The sequence below is a fragment of the Phasianus colchicus genome, chromosome Z (assembly GCF_987193195.1).
Source record: "Phasianus colchicus chromosome Z, bPhaCol1.hap1.1, whole genome shotgun sequence".
Lineage (NCBI taxonomy): Eukaryota > Metazoa > Chordata > Aves > Galliformes > Phasianidae > Phasianus > Phasianus colchicus.
This window is the reverse complement of record NC_143476.1, coordinates 49,811,036-49,832,634: the sequence shown is the minus strand read 5'-3', so window position 1 is coordinate 49,832,634 and position 21,599 is coordinate 49,811,036. Positions and strand designations below refer to the sequence as shown.

General features: G+C 37.6%; 1 protein-coding gene across 6 annotated transcripts in view; it reads right to left on the bottom strand.

The window, feature by feature from the left end:
* Window positions 1–6,488: 6,488 nt before the first annotated feature.
* The window catches only part of CDC14B (cell division cycle 14B), a 50,371-nt gene continuing 35,260 nt past the window's right edge, over window positions 6,489–21,599 (bottom strand). The window contains exons 13-14 of one of the 6 annotated variants that reach the window (XM_031608198.2): window positions 21,025–21,170; window positions 6,489–10,207 (exon numbers count right to left, since the gene is read on the bottom strand). In XM_031608198.2, the coding sequence (XP_031464058.1) occupies window positions 21,059–21,170 (112 nt within the window). In that variant the 3' untranslated portion in view covers window positions 6,489–10,207; window positions 21,025–21,058. Of the gene's footprint in view, window positions 10,208–14,977; window positions 15,095–21,024; window positions 21,171–21,599 lie in introns of those variants that run through there. The other 5 variants (XM_090132160.1, XM_031608195.2, XM_031608196.2 and 2 more) reach the window with 5 other exon arrangements.

Sequence of the window (21,599 nt, the reverse complement as noted above, 5' to 3'; positions counted from 1 at the left end):
CATGAAGTACCTTTTCCTAATACCCACTCTACCCCTTCCCTGACAGAGCTATGTTTCTTGCCTTAACTAATAGTTCGTGTGGCATTGAGGATGACACGGCCTTGTCCTTTCCTTGCAGTCTTCCTGTTTCTGAACCTGAGCCAAATACCCTCAGCTGCAGCTTGAAGCTTACTCCTTAGCTCTGGCTATTCTTCTAATATGTTTTTGAGTGGTTCTGCCAAAAATGGCTGTTTGATGCTTGTGAAACATAAATTATTCTTGATGAGAGACTTCATCTCTGCTCTTGTATCCTGACACAGATGGTGCTTCTCTTTCCCTATTGTTAAAATCTTTGACAGTTGTTCCCTATTGTTCTGGAACGTTGTATTGCAGTACTCCATGCCATGTTGAACTGCAGCATAAGGACACTTGGATGTTGCTAATCCAGTAACTATTAAACTTAGAATTTCATTTACAATTTCATTCAAATTTCTAGATTTCGTACAAATATGAAGATGATATTCCACTGTCATCCACACACACAATCCTCCTTTTAATATTAAATTTTTTATAACTGTGAAACTTCCTTTTGGAGGGCTCTGACTGCATCTGTGTTTTTGCTTGCAATTGTTTCAATCATTGCAGAGATATTTACTGTTGTTTTTTTTCCAGTTTACTGACTCCTAGCCCCAGGACAAACCATCTGGCAAAACAGTGAAATGCAGTGTTACTTTTAGTTGGAGAATTATTGCTTTTGCTTCTTTTCAGGAAGGTTGTATTTGTTCCTCACTTTGCAGATTAATATTTACTTTAGGGACTGTAGTTGCTGGAGTGCAAATTTGACAGTAGTGCTTTTCTATGTTCATGTATCCAATACTAGCCTTTTTCTTTGAGGACCATCTAACTGCAGTACTTCCTTCCTATAGCTGAGACACACGTTGAATAATTTCCTACAGAAATGTATGGTTTAAGCAATCTAGTTTATTTTGAATGTTTGGGAGTTACACCTTCGTATGCATGTGTAATATTTTTCATTTAATACTGGGACACTTATTTCCCACTTGAGGATTTCTGGTTTTTCATCTGTATCAAATGTCTTTTACCATTAAGTGTATCCAAAAGACATGAGAAGGAATAGGGGTGCTGGTTAAAGCCACTGCTTTCTCTGAGTGTTCTGGAAAGTGAGGACAAACCACACAACTGCTCTTATGGGCTCTTTTAGCTATCCATTAAGCCAATGTGATGTGTTTATTTTCTTCCCAAGAGGAAGACCAAAACACTAGCAGTCTCATATCAGTAATTGACATTGTGAAATTCAACACAATCACAACTTCCTCCTCTTACCCAATTGACCATTGTTTCAAAATAAATCTGAATTTCTACAAAGTAAATTTAAAGTTATAAGAGTTAACACTACCTAACATGAAATAAGAACAATCCTTGAGGACAATCAGACTCACTATAGGCACTTTCTGAACTCCAGATGCAGTTCATTCGTCTAAATTTCTTCTAGAGATCTATGTTAAGTTCCCTGATAGGGGTCAAGGTCTATGTTAGGGCATGCAGATGAGATACCTGTGTAGAGAAGACAATATGAAAGGTCAACGTATTACTTTTATACTGCATATGTTTACTTTTATGCTGCATCTAGTTAATGTAGTAGGGTTTCCAATACAAAATCTCAAAAGAACTTATACCTTGTTATTATAAACCTCATATGCAATCTCTATCAACTGCGGAATTGACAGCCCCGCCAGTCTTCTGCAGTTTCCTCCTTGTATCTCATGCTGACTGGCCAATAAACAGCATATTAAACTTTCTCTTATTTGCCTCATCATCTAGATTTAAAGATGTACATTTTGTTGCCACTTCACACAGCCTTTTGTGAAATACACAAAGAAGGATTTTTTCTGGGCCTTGTCTACCTTTTATGTTTTGTTATGTTCTTTGGCTTTGGCACCTCATATAAAACTAATTGATAGTGTTTCAGTGTCACCCTTCCTCCCCCTGTATTTAGATCCCACTCTGGATCTTCCTTAGTGGACAAATAATCCTTTGAGTCTTCCCATCTTCTGAGACCCTCCTCTTTGCCTCGCAGTCATTCCCTTTCCTTATGTGGTCAAAAGTGCACTTAATATAGCCCTTGCATAGGGGCTATATTAACTTGGGTTAAGTATCAGCATTATCAATTCTGATAACTGATACATCCCGTCAGAACTTCCTCCATCTGATCTCGCAGACTGGGATTCGGTGCATTCAGCAAGTAGGGTGTTGTGAAGAGTACATGCACAAAGATGGGTGTTCCCTCTGGACCTGCAGCCTTCCTCAGGGGAGCCTGAACAGTAGGCTGTGCTGCCTGTCACCTTCTTCAGCTGGATACTGCTCTGACATTCTCATTATCCCATCCTGAGACAATTCTGGATTGCTGTAAGGAGGAGGGGCTGTTCATGCTACTAACATCTGCACATCCTCAGGATAATCCCCACGTTTTTTCCCCTTAATGCACCCACTGCAACATCCTTTCCCATCTTTTGCAAACATCGTAATTCCTGCAACAGACATCATGCCTCTTCGTAACTTGCATTGCTTCTGCATCACAATATAAGGCCATAAAGACATCTACAAAACAGCAGTAATTGCAATATCATAATTAAATGATCCATTTTCTAGAAAAAAATCACTGTCATTCAATTTTTAGTGCTACCACCATTGATTACAACATTTTTTCATTTTGTCCCCTTCAAGCTTACTTCCGTTCTTATGCAGAGCAAAGAGCAATGGCCAAGATTTATCTCAATCCCGTGTTTCCTGAAAAGAATTTTCTTACTCATTTTTTCCTGCACAGTGCAGTTGAGTCTGTTTGAATTCTGGAAAGAATTGTATCACAGATCTCATGTTACTCTTTAATTCATGTACAAAAAGGCACTTTACTGTTAGAATTACTGTAGTGGCCTTGGAAAAACTACAGCATCTCAGCTTTGCATTTTAGATGAATGCAAATATATTGAGCTTATGGTAAGATTTTGTTAGCAGAGGGCTGTGGAGAGGGGGAGCAGGGGACAGCAGTGCCCGTGTCAGAGCAGAGCTCCAAAGGCTTTCATTGCTGCACGAGCTGAGCCATGTGCTCTGGAATAGCAGATCTAAGAGGAAAAACTGCTGCACAACAGCAGCTGGGAGAGAGGAGTGAGAGATGTAAGAGAAGCAGCCCTATAAGCACCACCATCAGTGCGAAGAGGGAGGGAAGGAGGAGCACCAGGTGCAGAGAAGTGGCTCCCTGCAGCTCAGAAAGGCCCACGGAGGAGCAGACTGTTCTCCTGCAGCTCGTGGGTACCACACGGAGCAGATTCCACACGCAGTAGTGGGAGACACCACGAGGCAACAGTGGATGAGGCCTGAAGGAAGTACATCTCACAGATGCTCCCATAAGAGCAGCCCCGAGTGGAGCTGGAGCCCTGGAGAGCAGCTCGCTATAGGACAGGAGGGCTGGGGGAGCTGCAGTCTGTACAGCAGGGCCTGAAGGGTGGGCCCCACGTACAGAGCCGTGTTTGAGCCGTGCTAGGAGGGCTGCAGCCTGAGGGTGCACTCAGTCCTACTGTCTTTGATGTTGATAAAGATGCTGAAGAGCATTAGGCCCAAGACAGATCCCAGGGGGACACCGCTCATAGCCAGTCTGTATCTAGACGTAGAATAATCAATTGGATTCTTATAACGTGCTTAAGCCATTCCTTTTTTCGTTTTGTATAGCTGTCACAGGAGCATGTGCATATATAGACGCATTCATACAAGGAGTAATGCACTCACAAGCATAAATGCAGTGTTGATAATAATGTAATGTTGACATTATTACTGGACCAACCACTGAACGTGCTCCAAGGTTATCTGCAGAAAGTGTACATTCATATATGTCACTGAGTGAACAGGCATAGAATTAGAGATCTTCTCTTTCAGTAACCTGCTGGGCAAGAATGGAACAATTTGTGGGGTAGGATCTTCAGTCTTTTGACTCAAAAGAAGTAACAACTGCCACTCTTCAACTCTGCTACTCAGAATTAACATGAAGTCCATAAAACCTTCAGGTTTTCAAACACCTTTTTGAAGATGTGATGCAACGAATGTTTCAGGTGGCTGAATGTACAGAGCAGCTTTAGGTACTGCCTCACATTTAATGGCAGCATTGTGATTGACACCAGTTTAACGACTTAAATAAGGTTTTTGCTTTCCTGAGTAGCCAGTGTCAAAAAAATGTTCTGCGTTCAGCTCTCTGTTTTATCTGTAGCTGACTGTGAGCCGCTGTCAGCTCTAAGCAAAGGTTTCTCTGTCTAGATTTGTACACTAGTAAGTACCTGACTAAGAGATAATGAGTTTTGCATAACACAGTGAAATGTCAGGACAGCTTTTCTGTAGGGTAAAGGAAGCAGACACAAGGTCTTGGATTACTCTCTTCTGACAAGAAAAAGTAAGTTGACACACTACTTGTATAATCCAGGAATTCTGAGCTTGTTGGTGGGGAGTTGTTTGGTTGCATTTTTTGGGTTTTTTTAATAGATCATATCCTGTTTTCTGATGTTTTTCCTGACTCTAACAAAGGTTGTGTGCATTGGGAAGGAGAAAAGGTAACTTTCCGGTGGACATTTTCTATGAAATAAGTGAAATGTGGGAATTCTTTAAGTATGGGAGCAACATTAAACATTTTATGTCAGAAACAAAGTAGAGAGGCAGAAGTGGAAAAAAAGCACCTAGAAGCATGTCACCAGAAGTATTGCATGATGTAAAGACACAGTCCTAGAAGCATGACGTTTTGGGAAGAACAATGAATTGTGCTTACAGAACTCAAATGTGGGAGGAAAGCCAGGTGGGCCTAGTAGGAGACCTGAAGAAGGGGCAATGAGGAAGCTGAGCCCTTTCACTATGAAGAATAGCATGGAAACAAGCATCGTCTTTAATGGCAATCTTCCCACTATTAGCAGCAGTCATTTTGGGTTTTCCTGCACTAACAGTATCTGCTGCCAAGGAGACTTTCATGTCTGCTCCCTCTGTCCTGTTGGCATAAGAAGTTTGGGACTGGGCTTTTTATTGTGTTGATGGCATAAGTGGTGTGCAGCAGATGAGGGAGTTGGAAGAGCTGGGAGTCAGCAATGGCTGTGAGACAGAAGTGGTGTGTGCCTGCTGGTATGCAGCCACTGCATGCACCTGCAGCTGGGTGACCAACAGCAACTGCTGCTCAGGCTGTCTGGGCAGTGCAGTCTTTGCCAGATTTGTAGCAGCCTTGTATATTGGGAAGGAGTTTGAAGAGGGAAAGCAGTTATTTAAGGGATGGAATTTCTGGATTTCATTCACCCTGTCCCTCATGCAAAAATAAATAAAAAAACAAAGCACCTTCCTCTTAACTATTTAGTTTTAAAACTCGCAGTGTTTCTGTTTTCAGTAAGCCCAGCCTTGAATATTTCTAAAGACAGCACATCACTTTTGCTGCAGTGTTATCTGCTCCTACATGGACTGCGTAGAACCTGTAAAGGAGGCTGAAGGAGAACCTGTAAAGGAGGCCAAATCAAAGTAAGCTTCAGAAATACTGTACACAGATTATTCTTGCAGTGCATAACGTTGCCAAAACTTTAGCCTGTGTCACTGTTCAGCTGTTCTCTTATCGTGCTTTGGTCCTTTACCTTTTTTCCCTGTCCGGTGCCTGTGCTGTGCTTGCATCTCTACATAGGGATTAGTAGTGTTTTGCTGTGGTGACCACATGCAAATGCAGACATATCCCAGGCAGAGCCTTTTGTTCACTCTTCAGCAGGCAACTAGCAAAGGAAGAAGTGGTTTAAACATTTATATAAGCATAGAAAGGGTGGCCTTACAATTGATGAATATCTCTTTCTGGAGCAAATGACAGTTTACTCATCTGTCAAATAGGTTCTGCCCAAGGTGCACATGCTTTGCTTTTTCTTAAATATGTAAGGTAAGAATAAATATTGGAATAAATATGTACCTCTCCTCCTTCCTTGTCCTTGTCCTTGTCCTTGTCCTTCTTCTCCTTCTCCTTTCTCCTTCTCCTCTTCCTTCTCCTTCTTCTCCTCCTCCCTTCCCTTTTCATGGACTAAAATAAATCCTCATAACTTAGGTAAAAATAAATGATTTTAAAAATTTGTTTTGAGAAATCTTCACTTTCATGTGGTAAATGGTATTTCAAATTCTACCGATTTCCAAAAAAAGGAGTGCTACTCTATCGTACATAAAGAAGGCAAATTAACTTAGAAGCCAGTTGTTCTAGTTTAACCATGTTGTTTTTTACTGGTTAAGCATCCGAACCATTTGAGTACAATTACTGTTATATTCTGAAGTCAGTTTGAGGGGAACACAGAGCCAAAAATTGTTTTTATAATGCAATATTTTGAGATTTGTGCTTTTTAATTAAAAAACTTACTTTTTTAGGCAAGTGAGATTCTTTCATTATTCCTAGGAGCACAAAGTTGTTCTGATTTCCTTCAGAATGTTGGAAATAAAAATGAACACACAAACTTCTGATTATTATTTTTAATTTTATGTAATTCATGTTTACAATTCTCACTATTCAATATTTTGTATAAAACCAAATACAATATGCACTATTTTCAAATGAGACACAAATGCATATTGAGCTATTTGATATTACAAGATAATATGAAGCTTTATCTTAAAAATACCTCCAGCAAAATAAACTCCCATTCTGTCAATCCAAGTTAAAAAAATATGATTAGAAATATACAATTTAAAAATAATCAAGATGAATAGTACTCATTAGTCAAAGACTTCTAGATCTTGACAGTCTGTACACGAGTTTACACAAGACACAGTCTGCAAACTACTAATATAAAAATTGCAGTGCAACAAATCGGTGAATGTAACTTTTTCTTCCCCGCATTTTAATGCATGAGTCTCTACAAATATTGTTTTTGTTTTGTTTTGTTTTGTTTTGTTTTTTTAAAGCAGCACTTCTTCTATTGTCCTGGGGCAAAAGGACATGGTCTGATTTAACTTCTATTACCATACTGATGCTGTAATGGAAGCTAGCAATATGACGTAAGGTACCCAACTATTGAATATGTTGCAGAGATCACAGAAGAATCCATCTTGCGTGGTGGAAGAGTAGAAAGAATTTTTAAGTTCAACCAAAACTGCTAGTTGGTAATAGCAGAAATAAGTTCCTTCAGCCGCTCTGTTGCACTGCTGTCATACATGTGCTCCTTTTTGGCACACAATACTGCACATTTCAAAACAGACTTGGAAACCACAGACTCCCCCACCCATGGCTACTACTCTTCATAATTGTACTTAAGACAGCTTTGGTATGGCATAATAAACATAGATGACAAAATACTAAAAACTTGGACAGACAAAGCAATATAATTAGATGAGACACAATGAGCTAACAGGTTAATTCACCATGTAAGATTGCTTGGAGAGTTTTCATATTGATGTCTGATACTCTGACACTTTGGTGTTTCTCAGCATGATACTCATTGTTGGATGGGGTAGCCTGAAACATATTCACAGCAAACAGATTTGGTTTAACTTGAGTTGCCATGCAGTGTGCAATTTATGCAAATTTGCTTCGGATTAGCTTCTAAGTACTAACTGCTTTGCTGATTACTTTAAAAAATGGAAATTCCAACTCAGAATGTTGAATGACTGTGGAATATGCTGATAAATTTTAGATTAAGAAGTTCAGCTAAGAGAACAGTAAGGCCAAAAACAATATAAATAAGTCTTACTTGTTTTTAACTCTCATCCTTACATCTCATTAGTTTCAGTTTTCCCTCCTGCTTTTTAAGACTTTCAAGTAAGTTCACTCATAAAATTTTCAAGATGAAATTTTTCTTTAAAAATAAAGAGATTAATATTTGTGCAACCATATATTGCCATTTTGGTGAAGGAGGTAAAAAAAAAAAAAAAAGGAAATAAAATTTTTATCACTATTAGGGTGAATTCTGTCCCATTTTTTGGGTGGTTTTCACCTAGAAGAGAGTGGAAGAGATTGTTAAGATTAAGTGGAAAACAAAAAAACAAACAAAAAAACAGGGTATGAGCCTCAGTGCTCCTGATCTTGCACCATACAAACCTATTTTGTGCTCATATTTGCAAATCTGGAGTATGCATACATACATACATATATATATAAATATACACTCACAGATGCTGTCACCATATATTTTACATTCTGCCTCCCCTCCAACTCTTCTTTGGCCAAAAAAACGTATTCAAACCCATGTGTGGTTATTCATAGTGGCACTGAGAAGCCACTGGTGTAACAGAACACTTCCTTTCATTTGAAAAGAATCCTTTCTTCATAGAAAGAAAATTCTCCCCTTTGCAAATATCATCAGGATCTTTTAAAAACTTAAGTTATTCTGTTTCTAAAATTCCCAGCCAAAAATGACTTGGAGGTACTGGTGGGTGGCAATGACATGAGCATGAGCCAACACTGTGCCCTGAAGCCCAGAAAGCCAACCATACCTAACTGCATTGAAAGAGGCATGGCTGGCAGGGTGAAGGAGGTCTGAACACCTTCCTTTCAGTGTCTAAACAGAAGCTACAAGAAAGAAGGGGACTGACTTTTTAGCAGGCTCTGTGGTGAAAGGACAAGAGGAAATGGTTTCAAACTTAAAGAGGGTAGATTCAGGTTGGATATAAGGAAAAAGTCTTTTACAGTAAGGGTGGTGAGGCACTGAACAGTTTGCCATGACATGTGGTGCATGCCCCATCCCTGCAGATGCTGAAGGCCAGGCTGGACCAGTCTCTGAGCAACCAGATTTAGCTGTAGATGTCCCTATTCTCTCCTGGGGAGCTGGACTACATTACCCTTAAAGGTCCCTTCCAACTCTAAGGATTCTATGATTCTGTGATTCCAGATCTCCTTTTCTATTCCTCTCTTCTATAAGAGTTACAAAATGAAGAGAGAACTGTATTCCATCTGAGTCTATGTGGCAGCAGTTCTCATTTGAGGGAAATGCAGCTATAAACTTCCAGTAAGCTAGGATGCCTCACTTCAAAGCAAGCTTTTGAGATATATTTCATAATGTGAATGCAGAAGGGAAAAAACGTTATGAGTGTTTGAAAATCTTGTAGTGGATGAAAATTTCAATCTCAGATTGCTCAAAAAATTTCACTGCTTTTAACTGAGAACTAAGCAATAGTTTTTTAATCACTGTAATTAGATGTTCCCACCTGTATCTGCTCCTGAGTTCCATTATCAATTTCAGTTGTATAGGAAGTGTATATTTCCTTTTTTTTTTTAAATGTGCTGAACTCATTGAGTACTTTCAAGCAAAAAAAAACAGTAACATTCATAACTTATTACACCTACCAATAAATCCTGGCAAAAAAAGTCTTATCTTTCAGATATGGTAATCTAAAGATTCATCTAAAAGATCTGAAGATATGAAAAGAAAGAGTAATGACATTTCACTGCTTTAAATGTTTTTCCTCCTTCCTACAATCATACTGGATTTAAAGCAATTACAAATAGGTAAAAGAGCCAGTGGTTGGGAACAACTGAAAATCTATCGCTATTAAAAACAAGATAATTGCTTTCAGTTGGCTTTTTTTCTTTTTTTCTTTTTTTTTTCCAAAATTAAAATAAAAAAGAAATCACAGTCTTTGAAAATAAAGCACTCTTTGGTGAACAATAGTTATTTTGTGTTCTCAACACCGGGACTTCATAAAAAAAAACATCATATAAAATAAGAAAGAATACCAGTTAACACAAGAGAGTACCAATCCTATTAGTAAAAAGCCTCTGTGGTAGAGTTTCAGTCTCAAGTGGGGACTTGAGCCCAGTCTGAATGAACAACATAGATTTACATATTAAAAACTCCCACCATTTTCTCACTTCTGGTGGTCAGCAGCTGTGATTGCCATCACATTTTATGCACATGCATCATATATGGTAGGGAGCCCTCTTTACAATAGAGAGCTCAAGTATTTACACCTGAGTCTGAATTTACACATATTTTGTTGGTTTTGCTTGAGGAAGCATTAATAATTAAGAGATTGTATACCAAGCATGTTGCCAGTTTTATTTTACAAGTATGAGTAAGTTTCTTCTGTTTAAATGGAGCCAAAGACATCTTCCTAGAACTGCAATCAAGTGTCTTCAAGTTGTATCTCCTTCATGCCTGGATATCCCCTTTCAACATTGCTTGCTGATTTGAAATTTTAACGCAAGACTGTTCTAGTTCTTGTGATGGACTGGCTGCTGAAATAAAACATATTTGAGGAAAAAAATTTAAATGTGTACTCAAAAAATTATTTGAAGCTAACATTGTTGGCAAGATAAAACAAACTATATTTCAAAAAAGAAACATTGTAAAAGTCATGGCATTTAAAAACAGCAGTATCAGTTGTAAAGAAAGCACAGAGCAGTGTGTTCACAGAGAATACGAAGAAAGGCTCAGTTTCATACAAAAAAGCAACAGAAGATAAAAAGTACCTTAATTTCATTAAGTACAATTGCTATAAAGTATTCATTTTCCTTCTCTCCCTCTGAAGTATCAGACTTCAGGAAAAGTAGAAAGAATAGTAGAGAAACATTAATATTTTTCAAGCTAGACTTAGATTACATAGATAAGCTCTGAAATGCTGCAGGCAATTTTCAGTGTATGAACAAGGGTGCAGATGGCTCCTTTTACAATTTCCAATAAAGTAAAAGCACGTAAGATTGTAAAAGCATAATCCTCTCTTGTTAAAAGAAGTAAAATAATCTATACCACAGTTTTCATACATTTTCTCCTGTCCTCTCCAGTTTTTCTTTTTTTTGTAATAACTTGACCTCCATATTCTCTTTAGCAGTTCTATCTACCAAAATTCTTTGACCGTTCTAGATTTCACTTCTAACCAATTACTTGTTATGTACATAATTCCAAATTTGTAAAATGATAAAACAGAGAAAACTGCTTCATTTGGGCCTTACTATGTTTCATTTGGTCTGGGAAATTCTGGAGTATCAATACGTTGACCAGAATGCACAGGGTTCTTATCCTGCAGAGAACACAGGTTTGCTATGCATTTCTGCTAGTCCATCTGTCTGTCCAAGAAGAATGCTATTGCAGTCCTTCACGTACTTTGGGATCAAGTCTAGAGAATGATTATTTATGTTAAGAGTTAAGATTTTGAGATCCTCTTCCATCTCATCTTTCAGCTGATATAGCACACTGTTCTACTAAAAGTGATTTGATAGCAAGAAAGTGAGGAGGGAAAAAGGAGAGGAAAATGACCCGTCTGTCCTAAAGATGATCTGGTATATGCATTCTGCTAAGATACAAACACTAACAGGCTTTGTTCCCAGTAACTCGAAAATTTACATCCTCAATGGAGAAAAAAAGATTAGAACAAGGACATCCACAGAAAAAAAAAACTGTGGAGAATGCTTTAGTCATGCAATGTCTTGCAGTTACACAACAGTGTTATTTCAGTCACAAGAGATAATGTGTTATGCCCACCAGTACTGGCCTTTGTAGATGGCAGCTGACATCTCGAGACATTCCACAACGGAAATACAATGAACATTATGAGCAATATACTGAAATTCTCTAAGACCGCTATGCAAAACCAGAATAAAATATTTTAACTGCAAATGGCTATTTTGGCTGAAGTATCATTCTAGGGACATTTTATATGATAGCATCCAACAGTTTGAAGGATGAAAAGGTAAACTAAGATCTGCTGATTATGCTGCATTATGATGGGTCAAAAAAGTGAATAATCTGGAGTAAAACTGACTAAAATGGCCTGGAGCATCAACAAAAAAGTTTTGTATATAAATTGTGCAATATGTTTCCATTGGAATACAACAGACCAGCAAGAGAAGAAAAGAATAAAGGTACACATTAATATCAGACACTCAGAGAAAGCAACAGAACCTTGACAAAGATGGATGTTGGTTAGGATACAATCTCAATTTTTTAACAGTAAGTATTTCCCTCTACACTGCATTCAATTTATCTGGAAAAGGTCCATCTATTTACGTACTCTGAGGTAATACAAACTTCACAGACTTCAACTGGGTTGTGGCAATACTTATCAGTACAAGCTGGAGTATTTAAGAATAGAGCACAGTCCTGCTGAAAAGGACCTGATGATACTGGTGGATGGTAATCTGGACACAAGCCAGCAATGTACTTCTGCAGCCCAGAAAGCCAAACATATCCTGGGCTGCATCAAAAGAAATGTGGCCTGCAGGTTGAGGGGAGTGATCCTGCCCCTCTACTTTGCACTCGTGAGGCCTCACTTGGAGTACTGTGTCCAGATGTGGAGTTCCCAGCACAGAACAGACATGGCCTTGTTGCCAAGGGATGTAACACCTCCCCTATGAGGACAGGTGGAGAGAGCTGGGGCTGTTTGACACGGAGTATTGAAGCAGGTGCAGAGGAGGGCCACAGAGATGATCAGAGGGCCAGAGCAACTCCTCTATGGGGACAGGCTAGGAAAGTTAGGGTTCTTCAGCCTGGAGAAGAGAAGAGACCTTATAGCAGCCTTCCAGTACCTGCAGGGGGCCTACAGGAAAGCTGGAGAAGGACTTTTTGTAAGGGCAGGTAGCAAAAGGAAAAGGGGAAATGGCTTTAACTGGAAGAGGGTAGATTTAGACTAGATATTAGGAAGAAATTCTTTACTGTGAGGGTGGTGACACCCTGGAACAGGTTGCCCATAGAAGTTGTGGATGCCCCCTCCCTAAAAGCATTCAAGACAAGGCAGGACAGGACTTTGAAAAACCTTGTCTAGAGGGAGATATACCTGCCTATAGCAGTTGGGGTTGGAACTAGATGATCTTAAAGGTCCCTTCCAACCCAAATCACTTTATAATCCTATTACGCTGTGATTCAACCCGAAGAAGAGGAGGCTTCAGGGGGGCTTGACAGCAGCTTTACAATATGTAAAGCGGGACTAGAAGAAAGAAAGAACTTTTCAGCGGTGCCTGCTCTGACATGACAAGGGGAAATGGCTGTAAAGTAAAGGAGGGAAAATTTAGATTGGATATAAGGAATAAGTTTTTGACAATAAGGATAGTGAGGCACTGGAATGGGTTGCCCAGAGAGGTTTTGCATGCTCCATTCTTGGAGATATTCAAGGCCGGAACAGGCTCTGAACAACAGGCTCTGAGTGGCCTAGCTGCAGATGTCCAAGAAAAAGGACGAAGAAAGAAAGCAAGGCTTAAAAAAACTGAGTAAGGTTTTGCCCAACACTCTAATAAAAGGACACCTACAGGATTAATAGCAAGGTACTAAGTGGAAATCTGGGATATGTACAGTCTTACTGAAATAGTCTTTAGAGGGATGAGTATCCAATTAATTCTCTAAGATAAAAAGATAATTAAGAACTCCAGAACTGTGACAACAAATATTTAGGGCTACTTTGACTATGTGATCCAAACATAAACTCACTGACACTCTTCTATCTCAAATGTTAGAAGAAACAGTATATGGAATTAAATATTTGGAGTAGAAGTTTTAGAAAAGGCATTAAAACAGGAAATGCTTTATGAAATCTGAGGTAATTTGAAACCTGATTGTTGGTCCTCTGAGTCATAAATCTGTCAACACTATATAGCATTTCTTTCAAAATAACTGAAATCTTCCTTGCTTTTCAGTTTAGGGATGTTGTATCCTCCTATGGATAGGTAGTCTGATCCCCCACAACACAAACGTCTACTTGAAGGTGTGTTTTTCAGGAACTGAATCTGTGTGTTCAATCAAGTATACTACTACGAAGAGCTGCAAGTAGATTAAAACTCATGAAGAATAAAAACAGCTGTAGGAATCCCATCAGTCTATCAGGAGCAAAACTGACATGGTGAAAACAATGTAGAATGGAGTTTCTCAGTAAAACTCCAAAAAAGACTTGAGGTTTTTAGGAAAGCAGACATTACAGGAAAAATTAAGTATTTTTCTACATGTTATATGAATCAAAATATAATTCGTAAAGTTCATATAGCTGCTGATGAAAATTCTGACCAGCACATTCCTGCAGACTGCTATTACTTACACTACTTCCTTAGCCCAGTAGAGTGGATTTTTCATAATATTTGTTACCTCCAAAAATGGGTGAGGTTGTGGAAACAAGAAGTATGTAGGGAAGAAAAACTGCATAAAAACCTAGAATTTTCAGCTACATAAACTAGAGTCTGTGGGTTGTGAGTTTTTTGTTATTGTTGTTGTTGCTGTTATTTGCCACCTTTTTCTCTTCCTAAGAAAAAACCATATCTTCGTCACCTGGTAGATCCATTCAAAAGTTGTTCCTTATAAGCCCAAGAGAGATTCTGTTCATCTGCAGCCACTGAATACTACTTGAAAATTCTATCAAGTTGTATTCTAAAGCTCATCTTTGATAATGTCTTGGAGAGCTACTGCAGAGAGGCATGAACACATGTGAGCGCAGAAGAAACATATTAGTACTGTGACCATATTCTTCTGCATCAAAAAACACTTTCACCCTCGCATACATTCATCCAAACTTAAAATTTCCTTAAGCTTTGTGGAACAAGTTCAGACCAGATAATCAGTGATACTCTCATTATGAAATCTGACACCACATATACATTTTATACACTTCACCTACCCACTGTGGGATTTGCTGCATTTCAGTTGTCCACAACAAGTTTACTTTGCATGCTAAATCTAATTCTTAATGCTGTGAACAACTTTTCCTCTCTTACTCCAGATTAGGTTTGGTAATTACAAGATTTTTTTTTTTAATACCAGAATCCCTTAACTCCAGCAGTTCTTACTCACTTTAAGAATAAGAATATAAAATTCTGAAACTTGAAGGACTCAGCGGTATAAACTGATCACGTAAGATGTAAAGTTCTGGATATTCTCAATATATAACATAAGACAAAAAACCGCTTCTCATTTCTCATTTTCAGGAGGAGGAATTAAATTGTGGCAAAAGTCTCTAACAGCAGTGGATACACCAGCTCAAAAGTATTTGTCTACAGAACAGTTACTGGATCTTTAAAGAGGGTAACTCTCACCTTTTTATACTTTTGTTTCTTGCTGCAGACCTGGTAGTTCTTTTAGTAATGTTTGTACTGTCAGAAATGCTAGGTTCAGAGGTTTTATTTTTCTGAACACTGGACTGCAGAATTACTCTGAAAAGAGTAGGAAAAAAAAAGAGATTATATAACCTGAAAGTTTCTAGGAAAACACTGAAAAGAGGATATCACAATTTCAGCAAATCTAACAAGTAGTAGTGGGCCTTTCAATTTGAAAAGCAAACTGTTCCACCTAAAAATCAGCCATCTCTTTATAAAGTTCTTGTCATAATTATGGTTATGCAGGCCTGTTTTATTAGGAATGCAGGTACATTTTTGTGTGACTTTTTAAAAAAATTATTTACTCATTTTTTTAACCAAGAAGAGAATAAATAATAATTTGGAGTTTTCTTTTAGGCTTTTAGAGAACAACAAAAAAAAAGCTATTATATGTTGCTGTAACAACAGAAAAAATGTAGAGCGAAACTGACATATGCAACAAAACCAAATATTATTTTCCAGTTTGACATAAAAGGAACTGGAAAACAAAACAAAACAAACAAACAAACAAAAAAGAACGAGTAATTCTATTTGTGAAGAAGTGAGTCTCAATGTCCTGCAGCAACCAAGAAATATTCCCTTTAAATACAGAAAAACACTGAATATGTCAGCATTCTGCTATTACAGGTAATAAGCATGCTATTCTCAAATGCTGGTTGTGTTCAGCAGCTTCTCCTGAAGACTCTCGAGCAGTATTCTGACTATTGCCTTAACAGGAAGAAAAATCCTGGTGTTGCCTATAGTGTCAACAGCTGTAACAAAGTAACTGTGAAATGCAAATAATTATTTTTAGCTTTCATGCAGCTTGCTTGTAGGGAAACCACATTTTCAGTTTTCCTTAATACTGGCAGTAAAATTTTGATCCTATGGAAAAAAAAAATGACAACTCACATATACCAGCAGTCTAGAGATATATATTTAGTGCAACATTTAATTGGACTATTTTCTAGTCTTTCCATTTGTTGAAATTTCTAACTATAAAAAAATGCATCATTGTAGAGATTAATGTAACTTCAGGATACATTCTTTCTTTCCTCTGTGGCTTATTAGCATTTCAGTTCTCAGTGGCTTCACCGAGTTCATCTCTGTTAGTAGACTGCATTAGATTCTCAATCAAGTTTCATTAAATTAAATAAGCTGCTACCTGGTTGTTTAATATTCAAACAAAAACAAAAACAAAACTGTTTAAGTGGACAGGTATTCATAGGAGAAAATATATATGAGTATTTCTGTACTCACACAACATACTCACCTGTCAAGAGCAATTAATGAAAATATGAATAGGAAAAAAAAAAAACCTGTATATTTACTATTTTATATGGGGCTTGATACTAGAACTGGAATAAACGAATGTACTTGAAAGGACATAATTTCATCTAAAATCAATTCTGTAGTATATTTCTCCATTTTACAGCAGTAACAATTACCAGCAACCTTGTTGTATCCAAAGTTACTGCTTCTATATTGTTTGGCAAATGATTATATTAACACAACGTCCATGTATTTTAAATTTCTATATGAACAAGACTCTTTTAATATTTCAGACTTGCAAAATCAAGAACCTTGATTTGCAGAAGTCCAAACCTGCAGTACTGCAACAGCAAGGACTATTAAAATGCAATGCAAATTCCACTGTAAACACTACACATTTCGAGCCAGAGGAAGCAGTTATATGAGAGGCTGAAAACAAAACACAAGTACCTTCAAAATTATACCACGTTGCAGCAGACAACACAAGTTCTTCTACCAAAAATCTGTCTTCCTTGCAAGTCTAAGGTGAAAAGGTTCAAAACCTTGAATTTCACTTTACAATTTCTATTGCTGTGTTAAGGCAACTCTAGTAAGTTCTAATATTAAAAGTTACCATTCTCTTTTCAGTGTAGTTGTTGTACAACATGAACCAATTTGGAACAGTGAACTCTGAACTAAAATTTGCAAATGATGAGAACAGTGAAAAGAAGTCCTAACATCCTTCACCTGTGCCATCAGTGATTTCCAGGACTGAACTAACAGATAAAAAGCCTGCATAGCCTCCTGACTTTTCATCACTTCAAGTATGACTGAATCATGGCACATACTGGTTAATTACTGCTTATGCAGACAGACGTATGTAAAAAAACGTGTTTTCTCTGTAAACATATGCATACATCTCTTTGTATAGAATGCATGTAACATGAAATTAAAAGAAAGCAAAAGTAGTTGGAACATCTAATTATTACCTCTTTTATATAGTGTCCTTTTTTTTCCAGACACCAAAACCTCAGAAAAGAAGCCACTCCATATGGCTTAAACCCATATACTCATCTAAATATGAACTAAAATGCTGTGAAGCAATAAGGTAATAATCTTTCATGAGCACTTAAATGCTATCTTTTTGACATAAGTAAGTCCTTACATTCCATGTAATTTTATGTGTCTGCAAAAAAGAAAGAAAAGAAAAAATGGGACTATAAATTACAAAAATATGCACCATATATGACTCAACTTAAAGAGCAAGTCAACTATGGCATCCTCCTCTTACAACTACTGTATTTAACAAAGGGTAGGGAGACGAGTGATCCTATGGGATCAGCTCAGAGCCAGCTTTAAGCACAAAAGTTATGTCACTTACACATCCAAGTGATATAAAACACCACACATCTAGCCCAAGAAAGTAAAGCCCAGTTGAAATCCCCATTAACAAAGCATTTGCTAAATGATCAGACAAACCGGTTGTCAAGGAAAACAAGGAAGACAAACTCCCATTTGCACCACTGACTGACATGGCGTTACTAAGCACTCACAGCTGTCTTGAGACCCAGCTTTCAGCTTAGGAGCTGCATTACCTTTAATGTACAGAATTTTGATTTAATAGGTGACTAGACTGGCAGCGTCACTTGAGAACTGGTTTCATAGATATGTCTCATAAAGAACATGAAATGATTCTCAGTGCACCTATTTACTGCTTGGTAACTATTCATGAAAAATAGCATGTCATGATGTACACCTAACTTACAGAAATACCAGAAGAAAATACATCTGATGTACAAAATGTTCTTCATCTCAATGAAATACAGTTTAAAAAAAAAAAAATCTTGAAGATATGCTACAAGATGCTTTAAAGCCATGCTATTAAAATTTGTATGTTATGAATTTTTCATTCCCATTAGCATCACTTGCTAATTCTGAACCTAATACATCCTCCAACATGACACTAGTTTGCACACCACTTCTCTTAAAGCTAATATACTGGCCTTCAAACAAATCAAAACCTGCTTTAGTGTAACAGTGTTGGGTGAGTAGCACCAACTTCTAAATAGTTCATAATTTATCATTTAAATTGAAGGAGGGGATCATGCCATAACAACATGGCATAAAAGCCCAACTCCCAAACCCTGGCCAATCACCAGAAAACTTGAGAGAAATCAGTGCTCACAAAAAGCTTTCATAAAATATAGTCCTAAGTATCCTATAATCCTAAAGTATCCTAAGGAGGGATAAAGTGAAGAGACGCTACACAGGAGCATATCTTCTCTGACCTCTTGATGGGAGTTTTACTAAGGTTATCTACTTTATCAGGTCCTGACTGCGTCTGGGATAAGAGTTAATTTTGTTCACAGTAGCTAGTAATGTGCTAGCGGATTTAGGAGAAAAATAATGCTGGTAACACACTGATACTTTAGTTGTGGCTGAGCAGTGTTGCACAGAGCAAAGAACACTTCACCTTTTCACACTGCTCTGCCAGCAAGGAGCTGGAGGGGCATAAGGAGCTGGGAGGGGACTGACCTGGGGCAGCTGACCCAAACAGGCAAAAGAAGTTTCCCATAACCTATCATATCATGCTCAACTGTAAAACTGGTTCAAAGAAGGAGTAATTGGGACAGATGGTGTGGAAGTGTTTGCCTTCCCAACTAACAGCTATGTGCAGTGAGCTCTGCTGTTCTGGAAGTGGCTGAACACCTCGTCTGCCGATGGGACATAGTGCATGAATTCCTTGTTTTGTCTTGCCTTCACACAAAGCTTTTGCTTTACCTACAAAACTGTACTTATTTCAACCCACAAGTTCTTGCACTTTTTTTTACCTTTTCCATTCTCTTCCCTAATGCTGGTACGGATGAGTGAGTGGGCAGCTGCACAGTGCTAAGCTGGTAAATGGGATAAACCATTACACCGTCAAATAAAAAACTGCTTTCTCACCACCTTTTGATTTTTGGGAAGGCTGTCCTGAGATATGTAACACTCCTGTAAGCCACAGGTAATTAGCTCTTCAGTCTACAGGTAAACATCCAACAAAACTGCCAGACTAGCTAAGAGTGATGACTGAATCATCTGACTGATAATCTGGTCTCTTAAAACACAAGTGACACTAGCTGCAAAATGGAGAGAACATTAGCTCAGCTTTTAATGAAAATTTAAGTGTTTTCTATTCTGGTACATAAAACAATACTGTATGATTGTCAATTCTGAGCATGAGGCAGTGGCACCAGTAACTCAATTGTTAGCATAATAACACATTTACTAACATCAAGTAGTCTTTTCTCTTACCCCTACGCAAAGGAGTTTTCACATAGAACACAGAAATGTTAAAAGAAAGAAAGACAGTTGAGTGAAACTGATCTTACAGTACAAGAAAGCAAAGAATAGATTACTTCTTTTCCTTAAAATGGTGTTCAAAATTTATTCTTTCAGTTTGCCTTTAGAAATCTGAGTTTCACTTCTGTAAAACGCTAAGACAAGAACTAATGCTATGTTGAGAGTAAAATTTTCAAAACAAGTCTCATTTTAGTGTGTTCTTTGGTAAAGTTAGGTACCAATGGGGAAAAAAAAGGGGGGTAATTTGATCTTAGGGTTTTGTTTTTAATTTCTGCAGAAAACTAGATTAAAATGACCTCAGCTAAGGCTAGTGGAATAACAAAATAGTTGACAGTTCTCCCAGTTTTTGTTTTCAGTGACTGACTCCTTTACTTCAGCAAAATTATTTCTGTGCTTTTTATAAGTGTGGCTGCAAGGCTCTTGATCTTTCACTATAAGCACTGAATTTTCAAGCATTCACATGAAGTAAACATTTTGCTTTAGTAGTAGTGGGGGTACTAGTAGTGGTAGAGCAGAGAGACAGAGAATGCAAACAGAAAGAAGCTGTTATGGGTTTCCTGAAAGTTCTGTGTGCTGCTGAAATTTTATTTGGCCAAAAGATGAAAGTTGCCATTGATGAAGATATTGCACTAAGAAGTGGCTCCAACCAGTCTGACAAAAGCTAAGTGCAGAAAAGAGTAAAAATTGTACACAAGTAATGAATGTGTTTTTAATGATTTAACTTCTGAATTTAAGTAACAGAAAGTAAGTATTAAAATATTCCTATAATACTCTATAAAAAATACCTAAGAACAAAAGATGAAAACAGGTTGTTTGAGTAAACAAGTGAGCTTTGACCTAATACTGCAACCTGTCTCATCTTCTGCTATACGGTCAAAAAAAGTAAAATTTTACTGTCTCTTATGGCATAATGCTATAATCTGTTTAAAAAAAAAAAAAAAAAAAAAAAAGAAGACCTACTGCCACTTCTAACTAATTCTAATTCCTGGCATTTCACACAAATAATACCATCATTTAGGAAATAAAGCACCTTTGCAAGTTTTTGAATTTTGAAGTAAAACTAGAGCTAACATCTTCACTTGCAATATGCAAAGGAGAGGATTATATTATAAACCAGTTTTTTTTTTCCTTTTTACAAATATAGTTTTACTTATGTGCAGGAGCACAGAGAGAAGAAAGACTTCAAAATTGTAAGTAACCGTAATTATAAAAGCTCTGCACCTTTTGTACTGCAAGCCAGCCATAAAAATCACTCCGTTATTTCAAATAATATATACAAAAATACAACAAGCGAGAGCAGTGAAATTTACTCTTGCAACAAAGCCAGTAAGGAACATGATGTGAAAACATATATTTATGAGACACACTAGACAGAAAGCATGAGTTATTAAAGAGAAATGGAATGGGACACTTACACAGTGGCTCTCTCTCAGGGGGTCCTGATGGTTACTATTTTCTTAAACCATCTAGACAGAATAGCAGGCTGGGAAGAAGGGAGCCACATACAATCCACCAGATGACAATGCTACACAGTGTAGACACCAGCATAGCTAGGAGCCATCTAAAAAAGGGGTTGGAGGGGGAGGAAAAGATGAACAAAAATTCGAAAGCAAAAGCTATTGCTGCATTTTAGCTTGTTTCAAGTTCTTCATAAAGCATATTGCTCCATAATCTTAGTCAAGCATGTTTTTACTTTCCATATCAATCCATGTAACTGTAACTTGTCAAATGTATCTATGTGTTACAGGAAGCAGAACAAAATTTCTTGAAATCCTCACTGAAGTAATCTCTTCCAAAGAAGGTTGTTGTCAGTATTTCAAAAATAAATGCATTCTAGACCATTTGTAGCCATCTCTTATGCACTTTGAACAGCCTATACCAATAGATCTTACTTCACAACCATATGTTTTGATACGAAAATACTAGACCAGAGTCAGATCACTTTCTAGCAACTATTTATGTGAACACTCAAGACAGCAAGGGCGCGTTA